The sequence below is a fragment of the Dipodomys merriami genome, unplaced genomic scaffold, assembly GCF_024711535.1.
Source record: "Dipodomys merriami isolate MVZ:Mamm:240054 unplaced genomic scaffold, mDipMer1.0.p SCAF_24, whole genome shotgun sequence".
NCBI lineage: Eukaryota > Metazoa > Chordata > Mammalia > Rodentia > Heteromyidae > Dipodomys > Dipodomys merriami.
Genome location: NW_027203826.1, coordinates 6,423,911 through 6,437,975, shown reverse-complemented (window position 1 = coordinate 6,437,975; position 14,065 = coordinate 6,423,911). Strand labels below are relative to the sequence as shown.

Below are 14,065 nucleotides of genomic sequence, written 5' to 3'. Positions count from 1 at the left end.
CATAGCAAATTCTTAATCAGTAGCTAAGAAAATCTACTTAATTAGAGCATTTCCCAGGGAGCCTTATGGTATTAGCCAGTGAAGACTGCAGCTTTAATTGAGATGGTGATGCTACTTAATTGGAACACCTGAATAGGATTAAGGGGCACTCAGATAAGGTCAGCTAGTTTCCCTGGTGCTCAGAGCTTTGCTGCCTTTCTGCCTTCTTAGAAGCTGGGTACCTCAGCCAACTGGGATGAAGCTGAGCCAAAGGCTTTTAGTGTCTTTCATAGATCACTGGACAGAATGTTTTAAATACAGATTCCATGTTTTCCAGAGTATATCCTGCAATGACATGATGATCCTATTAAACATTTTAGAACTTGTTTTGTAGAAGTACTAGACATTTGCATTGCTTTAAAGTTGTTATTGATCCAACATTTTAATATCTGTTAAATGAAATAAACTAATAGTTGTGTTGGGACACAATAATGTATTTCAGTCCATTATATATGTAGTACTAATGATTCTCCAGAGAAACAGAACCAATAGGATATATGCATATATATAATCATTATGAATAAATGACTGATGAAATTATTGTGGCTGGAAACTCTCAAGATCTACAGTGAGTATGCTGAGAGAGCCAGAAGAACTGAGAGTCCAGGAAAGGCTGCTCTCCCAGTCCAAGTTCAAAGACTGGAAAAGACCAACGTCCAAGTTCAAGGCATTAAGTCAGGTTTATGAAGTTTTTCTCTTGTAAAGAACCTTTTTATTCTTTATAGATCTTTAGCTGACTTGATGAGGTCCCCTGCATTAGAAAGGACTATCTACTTCATCTTCCAAGTCAGTTGTTGGTGTCATTTGGAAACATCCTACAGACACATGCAGACCAAAATATCTGGGTACCTTGTAGCCCAGTTGAGTTAACACAAAGTTAACCATCACATCTCTTTACTCAAATTCAAAATTGTTTCACAGGGCTTTGTGACAGCATGGTTTTTTATTAATAAAGATTACTTCTATTTGTTTATTAATAAAAGAAAGTGCTCGAAGTCCTCCAGAAGATCAGTGTAGTATTAAGCAAGGAAGAAAACTATTAAACAGCTGGCGTTGATTTTTTAAAATTTCATGTATTTTCTATTACTAACTAGTTTTGTGGACTTGGGATCATTGAGTTTTCACTTGAAAATCAGAGTGCGTTGGTAGAGACCATCGCCACCTCATCCAGGTCGAGGGCTCGGTGAACATTTATCTCTTCAGTGGCATTTGGGAGTTGAGGTGTGATTGGCATTGGTGTGTCTGTGCTACCATTCAGTGAGCTCCGGTTGCTTTCTTTAGGGCATCTACTTATTTAGAGCTCTAACCCAAGCTTGTCCCCTAGATACAAATCCTATAGAGGAGTGACTTTCTCTTGTGAGGCCCAAACTCCAAATACAATTATATTTGAGATTCCAGCACATTTATTAAGCACCATGTGAACTCACTTTACAGAAGAGCAATTGCTGTAAGAGAATGGGGTAACTTTGGACAGTTTGGTACAATCTAATACTACTGAAGTTTCAAGTGAAATACTTTTTCTTCTTTACTTTTAGAGTTGCCGCATACAAGAGCTTTGGACCACATTTTACTAATGCATATACTGCATATCACTCACTCATTTGTGTGTGTGTGTGTGTGTGTGTGTGTGTGTGTGTGTGTGTGTGTGTGTGTGTGTGTGTGTATGTACGCTGGCTTGAACTCAAGGCCTCTCACTCTTGCTTAATTTTTTCACTCAGGATTGGTTCTCTACCATTTGAGTTACTCTTCTAATCTAGCATTTTTTGCTGATTTTTTTTTGTCAGTTGTGAGGCTTGAACTCTGAGCCTGAGTACTGTCCTAGAGCTTTTTTGCTCAAGGCTCGTTCGTGTTCTACCACTTTTAGCCACAGATCCACTTCTGATTTTCTGGTGGTTAATTGGAGATAAGAGTCTCACAGACTTGGCTGCCCAGCCTGGCTTTGAACCGTGATCCTTCAGATCTCAGCCTCCTGAGTAGTTAGGATTACAGGCATGAGTCACCAGCACTCCCCAGCTTGCTGATTCTTTTGAGAATAGAATCTCTTAGTATTTTCTGCTCATGCTTGCTTCAAACTGAGACGGTTAAATCTCAGTCTTCTGAGCAGTGGGACTATGGCCAGAAGTCCATGCTGCCTGGCTTCACTTAGAAAAAAAATCAATTTGGTAATTAGCTGATGCAGTGACTGGCAATGATCAGATTACCAAAAAATAAAATTTACTCCATAATCAGGAGTTCTAGGTCAGAATGTTTTTCTATCTCACATGCTGCTGGGGATGAAATCCAGCGTCTTTACATACTCTGTAAGCACTCTACCATTGAGCTACATTCTTCTGGTCAGATTTTATTATTGGGAACTTTTGGTTGTTGTCAAGAAAAGTACATACAGAAACTTAGAATTTGATAAATTCAAGTAGACAGTGAGTCAGAACTATTTTGGTAGTTTTCAAATCTGGTAGATATAAGTCAGAATATGCAAAAGTACTTTTCACAATTGTCCTATGAACATTGTAAATCATTTTTCAAAAGTTATCTGGTCTCCAGAAATGTCGAATACTTTACAAAGAATTTCCTTTTTTTTATTGTGAAAATACTGTACAGAGGAGTTACAATTACATGGGCAAGATAATGAGTACATTTTTTATCAAGCATTGTTGCCTCCTCCTTTGTTTTCCCTTCCCATCCCTTCCCATCTCCTCCCTTACCCCCATCTCCCTCCCACAAAGAATTTCTTGAAGTTTACCAGTGTCACCTTTCATTTTCTACCTGAGTTACCCCTGGGTAACTACTGTTACCCAGAACACCACATGACAACTGTAAACATCCCACAAACCAACAGTTACTTAGAAATGCATTTTCCGCATTAATAGCATAGGAGTTGGAAAGAGAATTTTTTTTAATTGAGAGAGGATTCTATATGAGTATACTTATCTTATTCCTCCCATTTTTGAACAATTTTTATTGTAAAAATATTGTACAGGGGGTTACAGTTACATGAACAAGGTAATGAGTACATTTCCTATCGAGCACTGTTACCCCCTCCTTTGTTTTTCCCCTGCCATCCCTTCCCTCCTCAGCTCCCCAACTACTCCCCACCTCCCCAAAGTTGTAAAGTTCATTTTCAACAAAGTGTCTTGTACATCTCATTGTTATAATAGGTCAACCTGTATTCCAATTTAAGCATTTTGTTTTTTTCCCATTCTCCTCCTCAAATTAGAGAAGTGTATATACAAGATGCAGGGCACCAGAATCAAATACAGTGAAAACCAGGGTTATACCATGGGGAGGAACATACAAAGAAACAAAAACTCACATAGTACATTATAAATACATTAGAAACAATAGCAAGCAAGAAAGAAAAATTGTTTCCCTATCTTAGGGTTCATTTTGCTTAACACCATCTTATATGATCATATGTATATAGCTTTTGACCTTTTCTGCCTGTTGTAGACATGTACTAGTTATTGCAAATAAGGGAAACTGTGGGACCTATGTTTCTTTGGGCCTGGCTTACTTCACTTAATATAAGTTTTTACAGATGCTGGGGGGGATGTGGCCAGAAGGGAACCCTATTGCATTGTTGGTAGGAGTGTAAACTTGTTCAACCACTTGGAAAGCAGTATGGAGGTTCCTCAAAAGACTCCACATGGAGCTCCCCTATGACCCAGCAATCCCACTTCTGGGCATTTACCCAAACAATCACAAACAAGGCCATACTAAGGCTACCAGCACGACTATGTTTATTGCAACATTATTTACCATAGCTAAGATATGGAACCAACCTGGATGCCCCTCAGTAGATGCATGGATTAAGAAAATGTCACACACACACACACACACACACACACACACACACACACACACAATGGAATTCTATGCCTCCATCAGAAAGAATGACATTGCCCCATTTGTTAGGAAATGGAAAGACTTGGAAAAAGTTATATTAAGTGGATAATTTTTTAAATTAATAAAATATTTCAAACAAATAGACTTCTTATGGAGAGAAAAAAGTGAAATGAAAAGAAAAAGGGGAGGATATGTGTGGGTAAAAGAGAAAGGAAAGTATCTTTATGGATGTGAGCCATGCCCTCCAATGTTTTAATTTTAGATAATTATCAGATAGAATCTCATGCTTTTTGCCTGGACTGTGATCCTCCTACCTATGTCTCCCCTATGACTCCCAAGTGTCTGAGCTTATAGTGTGTCACATTTGACCTGGCTTTTAAAAATGTGTATATTAGGTTCATCTACATGGTTGCAATCAATATGCAAGGAGTATTTTCAGGACTTTAGAATAATTTGAAAGACTAAGACAAAATGTGTGCATAAGTTTTAATAACGGAAAAGGCAATTTTCTCATTATTTTGGTGCCCAAATCTTAGTATTACATTGCTCTCAAATCCCCATTTTGTCTCTGTCTGTCTCTGTCTCTGTCTCTCTGTCTGTCTGTCTCTCTCTCTGTATCAAACCCAGGGCTTTGAACTTTACCACTGAGCAACATCCCCAACCTTTGGCTTTTTGAGACAGGGATTCTAGCTCAGAGTGGCATTGAACTTCCTATGTAGTCCACACTGGCTTCAAATTTGTAATCCTCTTCCACTCAACCTCCTGAGTACTGAGATTATAGGCATGCACTACCACAGTTCTTGTAATACTATGTGGGAGAAAAAAACAGCTGTCAGACTAGTTTAATTTTGCTTTGCACATTCTTCCCTCTCACATTTTGGCAAGAAAAAGACAAGCAATCTGAAACTTCCTTGGAAGATATTATATAGCTTAGAAAAGTAGCAAAATACAATTTCTTCTCAACAAACGTGTCAGGAAGAAATTGGAGGCATACTGTGAGGTAATAACAATAATCTTGAAAATTTATGAGTGCTTTTTTTCCAAGTGAAATGCAAAAAAATTAAAGTTACTTCTGTCTAATTATGGCTAAAGAATAATATGTAAGTGTACAGGCACATATATTTTTCTAACAATGCAAGCAAAATAGGGGACCAGACTTAAGGCCTTTCAGTTTTAGAAATCTGTTACAGATTTTTCTAAGTCTGGAAAAGCTGGCCACAGTGAGGCTTCCTTCCTTCCTTCCTTCCTTCCTTCCTTCCTTCTTTCCTTCCTTCCTTTTTTTAAAAATAAGTATTTTATTGTGAAAATACTGTACAGACGGGTTACAATTACACGGGCAAGGTAATGAGTACATTTCTTATCAAGCATTGTTGCATCCTCCTTTGTTTTCCCTTCCCATCCTTTCCCATTCCTTTCTTTCTTTCTAATAGAATAAGGTAGTAAGAATCGAAATTCATAAAACAGTCGTATGTTTCCTCGTTAGTGTCGTCTCCCATTTCTCTTACATTAACTTGTAAAGGCATCTGTTATATAAAGATGTTGTGCAGATGCAATCTTGATTCACTTGAGTGATAGTGGTCACTTGTAGAAAATGCTGTTTTTGCTTTTACTTCCCCCCATGGAGCTAGAGCTTGTGCCCACATGTAGCATCTAAGCACCCTTAAAGGACTAAGCTTTGTAGTCCTATGATAGATACTAGGCCCGCCTTCTAGCATAGGCTTGGGAAAAACTGAGGACCTCTAACAGTTTGAAGGCAAGGTCATTGCAAGCTCAACTCACAGAATTTTGCATTACAAGGAGCAGGTTTGGAAATGCAGGGAGCCTCTTTTATTGCTTGTTCCTTAGCAAGCCTACTTTTTAACCTAGATTCTTGCTGAGAATATATTTAATATAGGGCTGGGAAGGTGGCTCAGTGGTAGAGCGCTTGCCTTGCACGCATGCGGCCCTAGGTTCGATTCCTCAGCACCATATAAGCAAAAAGAAAAAAGCCAGAAGTGGTGTTGTGGCTCAAGTGGTAGAGCACTGGCCTTGAGCTGAAGAGCTGAGGGACAGCGCCCAGGCCCAGAGTTCAGGCCCCACGACCAGACCCCCCCCCAAAAAAGAATATATTTAATATAACTCTGTGGGCATAAGTATTGAATATTTCTGTCTGTGGGTTAATACCTGAAGTAAACCATCGGAACTTAAATTGGTTTGTGTCTCCTACTGGAGCTTTTGTAGGAGGGGCCACCCAATCTGAGGACTCAAGGGTCCCCCTGAATCTTCTCACTTTCTTTTAGGGGAGTCTTGCTTACAACTTGCCACTTGAGAACTAATAATAAATACGTCTTAAATACACATAGATATATGTACACCCATGTGTACATGCACATGTACTTTTCAGTTCATTTATGGAGAGCCCAATTTATCCTCATTCTCTAAGGCATTTGCAAGAAGAATAAGTGAGTCCTTAGGCATCATTGTATGTAATTAGATTTTTGAACCTCTGTATTGTGAATTGGGATTTCCAAAATTTCCACCCGAAAAGTATTAAGCAATGCTGCTTAGCAACCTGAGATCATTGAGAATGCTAATAATTCATCAGAACTTTCAAACTTCTACAGCTTGAGAAACTGGAGAAAAAAAGCAATGATGGATATTGTACTTCATTTATTTATTTATTTATTTATTTATTTATTTATTTATTTATTTATTTATTTATTTATTTATTTAGGTTATGGGGCTTGAACTCTGGGCTTGGGCGCTGTCCCTTAGCTCTTCAGCTCAAGGCTAGCGGTCTACCACTTGAAACACTTATGGTTTTCTGAGTGGGTTATTGGAAATAAGAGTCTCATGGCCTTTCCTGCCCAGGCTGGCTTTGAACCACAATCCTCAGATCTCAGCCTCTTGAGTAGCTAGGATTACAGGCATGAGCCACTGGCACCCAGCAATTGTACTTTATTTTTTAATTATTAAAAATAGCTTATTTTTAGAGGGCTTTGTCTTGTTTCCTGAATTCATCTTCACTCAAAACCTCAACAGTTCTTGAGAAATCATACCAAAGCCTGATTAACCTTTTCCTTACATGTGGGTTGGCTTCAGTTCCTACCTTGTTAAAATTAAAACAAACCTGATTTTTGTATTTTTCTCCTTACTAATTAATAATAGAATGTAGCACCTGAAAAAATCATAATTTTGATGTAATATCACAGCCAAAGATGAAATGTATAATATAATCATGTATTGCAATCTCAATTACATGAAAACATTAAAAAAAAACTAGAAGAGAACATAGAGAAAATTGTCAGGACTGTTTTGCATCTTTTTATGCCTATGAGCTTTTTTCCCCCTTTTTTGCTAGTTGGTCCTGAAGCTTCAACTCTGGTCCTGGGTGCTGTCCCTGAGCTTCTTTTGCTCAAGGCTAGTGCTCTACCACTTGAGCCAAAGTGCCACTTCTGGCTTTTTCTGAGTAGTTTATTGGAGATAGGAGACTCACGGACTTTTCTTCCCTGGCTGGCTTTGATCCTCAGATCTCAGCCTCCTGAGTAGCTGGGATTATAGATGTGAGCCACAGGTGCCTGGGACAGATAAACTTTTTCTAAAGCAATTGAAATAGGAAAAAAATATATGCTTGCTAGAGATTTTAGAGTACATCATTATTATGACACTTGGGACAATAGGGAACTAGAAATAACCTACTTATCAATATCTTTCAGGGGAGACTAATGCATTAATATAGTAGGATCAGGAACTGGTTCAGAAAGAACCTTCTAGAACGACACTTAATAGAAATCTTTACCAGATCCTTATGTACCTCTCATATTTCTAGACTGGTCAAAAAAAATCCAGGCAAATCAAGAAGAGGTTTCATTTTTTAGTAATTTCTCACAAATGTTCTCATTGAGAGTACTCATGAAAAAATTTAAAAAGAGCTAACCTTCAAGAGTCGGAAATTTGTAAACAAATAAAGCTGAGCTTCAAGGGTGTGTATTTTTAGTAATAAAGAGTCAAGCTGAAAACTATACTTTTTTTTCTTTGCTGGAGTATTGGTCTGGATTTCATCATTATTTTGAATTGCAATTTGCTTTAGTCTTGAATATTTACTCAGCCATTCTTGGATTCACTCAACAAATACTTGCTGAGTATATAAACACAGAATACCCTTGGAGGAACGATACACTGTATTTAAACAGCTGTAGAAAAAGCATAATTTGAAAAAAAAAAGTAAAAGAAAATGAGATCATTTCCAACTGAGGAGCTCTGAAAAGGCTTTTTTTTGGGATTGAGATAGTCCTCTGGGCTTGAAATGTCTGAAAGTGGCAGTCAGGTCACTCAGGAGGAGAAAGGAAGAGAGAAGGTGTGGAAACAAAGGGCAAGAAAATTTCAGTTTGTTTGGGGCCAGATCACTTCTGTGTAAGCCTAGAGTTCCTACTACAGCAATGAGAACTCTTCAGGGTTTTTAACCAAGGTATTGGTGTGAGCTGGCAGTAATGTGTCAAATGAAACTTGGGAGCCAGGCCCCGAGGATCAAGCTGCTGACGTGTGCTCCTTGTGGCTTTCCAAAAAGTCTTTAGGTAGCCTCAATAACATGAATTGCTTCTACATAATGGTTCCCCACTTTAGCTTTTGGGCCTTGAATGGGTCCAAGTGGCCAGTTTAGTTTGGACCTTTTCTCTTCTGCTCCATCAGTCCCTAACTCTGCCCCTTCTGAGAACTTACCTCTGCCCAGGGACAAATCAAACTGTTTCTTCCTCAAGGCACTTCAGGATCTGGCACGTGCTGGTATTCTCCTTCCCACTCTGCTTTTGACATTTTCGTTTCTGTGTTAAAGTTGAGAGCTAGTTAAGTATTTTTACCCTGCTGTGATGCTATTTGCAGAAGCCGGTTTTTGTTATTGTTTTTTATCGTGCTGCTGAGAGATAATGAAAGCTGGATAGGTCTAGTGGTTGAGATGGGGAAAGGGGATGGATTCAAGAACTAACATAGAACCAGAAGGATTTGGTTGATGGGTGTCGGGAAGAAGGATCAACAAATACTGACTTTTTGAGTCTATATTGATGTAGATGGTTGTTGTAGGGCCAGCAGACAACTTTTCTTACTTTTGCAAAGTAGACGTGAGGCTCAGTTTTGTGTATGAAGCTGTGGAAGTGTCTAGCTGTGGTGAGAATTTGCCTGAAGGAGTTATGAACATTGTGGTTACATAAATTGTACTGGAATCATTAAGATTAAAAGAGGGGCTGGGAAGGTGGCTCAGTGGTAGAGCGCTTGCCTTGGATGCATGAGGCCCTGGGTTCAATTCCTCAGCACCACATAAGCAGAAAAAGCTGGAAGTGGTGCTGTGGCTGAAGTGGTAGAGTGCTAGTCTTGAGCTGAAGAGCTCAGGGACAGCGCCCAGGCCCAGAGTCCAGGCCCCACGACTGGCAAAAAAAAAAAAAAAAAAAAAAAAAAAAAAAAAAAAGATTAAAAGAAATATATATCTTTCTCCAAGTGCTTCTATACCAAAATGTGGAACCTTTTATTGGTTTCAGTAGTTACAGGTGTGTGTGTGTGTGTGTGTGTGTGTGCGTGTGTGTGTGCGTGTGTGTGTGTGTGTGTATGTGTGTGTGTGTGTGTGTGTGTGTGTGTGTGTGTGTGTGTGTGTGTGTGTGTGGTGGTGGTGGTGGTGGTGGTGTTAGTTATGAGGCTTGAACTCAGGGCCTGCGTGCTGTCCCAGGCTATTTCAAAGTTAGTGTTCTACCATTTTGAGCCACAGCTCCACTTCTAATTTTCTGGTGGTGAAGGGGACTTTTCTGCCTAGGCTGGCTTTGAACCATGACCCTCAGATCTCAGCTTCCTGAGATGCTAGGATTACATGTGTGAACCACCAGTGCCCTGCTTCAGTCATTGTAGTTTCCAGTAACCTCCTTTTTATGGAAGACTAAGCTCAAAGCAACACAGCTAATACAGACCTTTTACTTTCTGCTCATTCATGGCAATGTTTTATGTCATTGATTTGTCCCCTCCCTCCTTCCCTCCCTCCCTCCTTTCCATTCTCCCTCCCTCCTTTCTTCTTTTCTTCCTTCCTGCTTGCCCTTCCTTCCTTTCTGCCTGCCTGCCTGCCTGCCTTCCTTCCTTCCTTCCTTCCTTCCTTCCTTCCTTCCTTCCTTCTTTCCTTCCTTCCTTCCTTCCTTCCTTCCTTCCTTCCTTCCTTCTCTTTCTCTTTTTTCTCTTTCTCTTTCTTTCTCTCTTTCATTTGCTTTTTCTCTCTCTTTCTCTCTTCCTCCCTTCCTCCTTTCCTTCCTTCCTTCCTTCTTTCCTTCCTTCCTTCCTTCCTTCCTTCCTTCTTTCCTTCCTTTCTTCCCTCCTTTCTTCCTTCCTTTGTGTCTCTCTGTCTTTCTTCCTCTCCTTTCTTTCTCTCTCCTTCCTTCCTTCCCTCCTTCCTTTCTTTCTTTCTTCCTTTCTTCCTTTTCTTTCTTTTTTTTTTCTATGAAGCCCAAGCTGTCTTCAAACTCCCTATCTTATTCTCCTAGCCTCCTGAGTGCTGGGATTACTGCTGTGCATCACTACTTCTGGCATTATTCAGTTGATTTCAACTCAGGGCCTCACTGAGGGTCTTTTCTTTGGCAACATTAAGGAAGTTGTATGTAATACTTTTTTTTAAAGAATAGAAATATATTTAAAAAATTCAAATCAGGAGAGCAGTATTTTATTTTTTTATTTTATATATATATATATTTTATTATAAAGATACTATACAGAGGGTTACAGTTACATGAGTAAGGTAATGAGTACACTTCCTATTGAGCATTGTTACCCCCTCCATTGTTTTCCCCCTACCATCCCTTCCCTCCCTACCTTCCCCAAGGTTCTTTTTTTTTTTTTTTGATTGTGATTAAGTGATTAGTATGTAATACTTTTGTGGAGCCCATGGTGGGTGGGATGGCTGTCTTCTATGCAGCAGATCAGGATGTCCCATGTTCAAGAATGGCAGTAGAGAAAACCTGCCTTTTAGCTTCTTGATTTCTTGGTTCAGCTTTTCTGGGAGGAGGTGGGCAGGGGAGATTCTTCATCGCCATTGTCACCATCAGTTTGGTTAATGTAAACGATTGCACACTTTCTACAAGTCCAACCATAGTGTGGAGCCCTCACTGCACTCGGAGGTGGCTACTTTTTTGTTTTCATTTCACATGCCAGAAAGTAACTCACATGAGCTATCACAGTAGGTAAGTAGCAGAGATGGGACTTAAACCCTGTTTGGCTCACTCCAGACTCCATCTTCCCAACCACAATGCTATTTTTTGCCCCAACACTGGACTTTGCTCCCATTCTGAAGATCTCTAGATTCAATGTCCTTTATGTGAATTCATCTAGATCTAAGCTAAAATCTAAACACACTTGGAGAATAGTTTTAGTGTCTTGTCTCCCAAGAACTGATGATGTGATTAGCTGTTTCATTCACATTTCAAACCCGTCTAGGTTAATTACCTAAGGAAAGTAAAATCCCTTCTTTATAAATGTTGCCAGGATGGTGTGCACATATGCAGAGATTCAAATCACAGAAGCATTTTCCTCATACATTGGAAGGGAGTGGTAGCATCCTAGCACTTCAGCAGAAGCAGGGTGCTTGCTCCTGGAGGAGGGTTGGTAATATGGCAGGAAAGCAGCTTTCGTGGGTTTATACACTCATCATCAAATGACAGACACCTCCTTTCATTTCAGTCCAAGTGCTTTTCAGAGTGCAGAAATTAGCGTCAGCAATTAACAAGCTACTCTTCTGGCAATCCAAACAGTGGTTATTTGGAGCAAAAGGACAAATTTTGTTAATTGCTCATTATTATTAGTTTTTTTTTTTTCAGAAAAGAAAATCTCTTTCTCTTTGGGGATTCTCAAAGATATCCTACTGCTATGTAAGAAAATTATAGGCAAGGATATAGAATGTCACGACTTACGTGCTTTACTAAAGCTAATAAAATAACAACAAATTAGATAGTTATAAAGCCAGAGTATATTAAAGTATTATACAAATTCTAATTAAATATAATACTACAAGTCACAGGGCAAGGGAAAGCATGCCAGATTCAAGTTATAGCAGTTTTTATTTGCATGACCACCAAATCTATTAGTGGGTCTCAGAGGACCTTACAAGTAATAATTACTAGAGCTCAGAAATATAAACAGAAATGTCATTTTATGAAGCAAATACAATGATACTCCCTTTGCCTCATGCACATTATAAGGACTGAATCGCCAAGCAGAGCAGAAATCACCATCTTTAGAAAATATTCATCTATTTTTTAGGGATCTGGGCTGTGATTTCATAGGTTACACCCAGGCAGCTAAGGATCCAAGTTTCTCTTCTTGAATATCTCAGTAAACATTAAACTCTCACTTGCCAATAAGTTATGTTCTAATATTTCTCTATTGACTATAATGAAATGTCAAAAACAAAAGAAGAATGTCAAGTTCACATGAAGAATTTAACAATATATTGGAATGTGATGTGAGTTGTTTTTTTTGTTTTTGTTTTTGTTTTTGTTTGTTTCCCTGTCAAGATAATATCCTCTTCTCTGGACTTCTCTACACTTGGTAGTTAGCACTTCAAATGTTTTGAGGATTTCTATTCCTGTGTGACTGGTTATCATTAAACCCCATTTTTTTCTCCTCTTATACTTTCCAAATCGTTGGAGAGGGCTAATAAGTTACCCAGTAAGTTACCAGTGTTCAACTCTCCTTCTTCTAATTCTGGGCCCTACAATCGTTGGTAGATTAATTTGTGCCTGGTAATGAGAGACCATACTTTAGTTGCTGGTCACTAAGCTGAGACAATGGCACATCTTCAGTCTCACACAGACTCAAGCAAAATGTGGACTAATTGGCCACTCCCTTCACAGTACAAGGGCACTGGTGCCTGAGCACTGAGTGTGCTGGCTGAGGTTGGTAGCTAATTTCTACCTCACTGTCAGAGCTGGGACCACAACTCATGTCTCTAGACTCTCAAATCACAGTTTCTCTCTCTACCTCACCATAATTATACAATACTTTGAGTCACAAAACTCTTTTAAACCAAAAGCATAAGAACACAACTAGAGAAAAGAGGCTAATGGTTTTATCCAGGACTGAGTGGTTGCAAGACCAGAGATAAAGCTCAGGGATCTGAGGAAAAGACCGAAGGGTGTGTATGCAGGGTTGAAAGGTGGACCTGGGATTATTGGGTGAAAGTTTGGCAGTGGGGTAGGGAGTAAAACAAACAACTTGAAGCGGAGAGGGGATGAAGTAGAGCAGTCAGAAGGATTGAAGGATGGTTGGGTTTATGATCATGGCAATTGTATATGGTACACTGAAGAAAACCCTGTGTGGTTACTGGCTGGTTGGTGATTAGGGTCCCTGAAGTCTCTGGGTAAGGGTGATGCCAGAAGGAGAGGAAGAGATCAAGGCACCTGCAGCAGGTGTCCACATTCTCAGAGAACACAGAGAACAAATCCCTGCTAAACAATGGTGTTAGAGAGGTGTTGGCGTGGGGAGGATTTGAAAGAATTACATAGAAAGTAAACGGGAACTATTAGGGATGTGGAAGAGGAAGAGAAAAGGAGGAGATAGGAGAGGATACATAAGTGTCATAGAGGAGCTGAATGTGATCAAAGTATATGTATTCATGCGTGGAAATGTCAGGATGAAACCCCTTATTATAGCTAACTTAATGTTAAGGTGGCTCAGTGGTAGAGTGCTTGCCTTGCATGCATGAAACCCTGGGTTTGATTCCTCAGTACCACATAAGCAGAAAAAGCTGGAAGTGGCGCTGTGGCTCAAGTGGTAGAGCACTAACCTCGAACTGAAGAGCTCAGGAACAGCACCCGGGCCCAGAAGTAAGGCCTGAGACGCCAAAACCAAAACAAAAAAGCAAAACAGAAATTTTATTATGTGAGTCAATGTCCATTCTGTGAGATATACTACACTTCAACATTATAATGTTCCTTTTTCTTTCTCCCAGGCAAAACTGAGGCTACTATCAAAAACTTCAGTCCATACTACAACCGCCAGTATTCAGTGGCTTTCTGTAATCATGTGCGCAGTGAGGTAGAACAGCACAGAGATTTCACATCACAATTGTTGAAGACCAAGGTAAGCCAAGCACCTTTGGCTTCCATGTTTTCTTCATTGGGGAAAGCTCTGTAGCTCTGAATATTTCAGAAATGAAAACTATTTGAATGGCAGTTTTAAAAACTCC

The 14,065-nt window shown here is 39.5% G+C and overlaps 1 protein-coding gene across 2 annotated transcripts in view; it reads left to right on the top strand.

Annotated features, from left to right (window-relative positions):
- The window catches only part of Niban1 (niban apoptosis regulator 1), a 210,913-nt gene that overhangs the window by 112,654 nt on the left and 84,194 nt on the right, over nt 1-14,065 (top strand). For both annotated transcript variants that reach the window (XM_070034220.1, XM_070034221.1), the window contains exon 2: nt 13,829-13,959. Coding sequence is in view for 1 of the 2 variants with exons in the window: in XM_070034221.1 (XP_069890322.1) it covers nt 13,829-13,959 (131 nt within the window). In the remaining variant the exon portion in view is untranslated. The remainder of the gene's footprint in view (nt 1-13,828; nt 13,960-14,065) is intronic.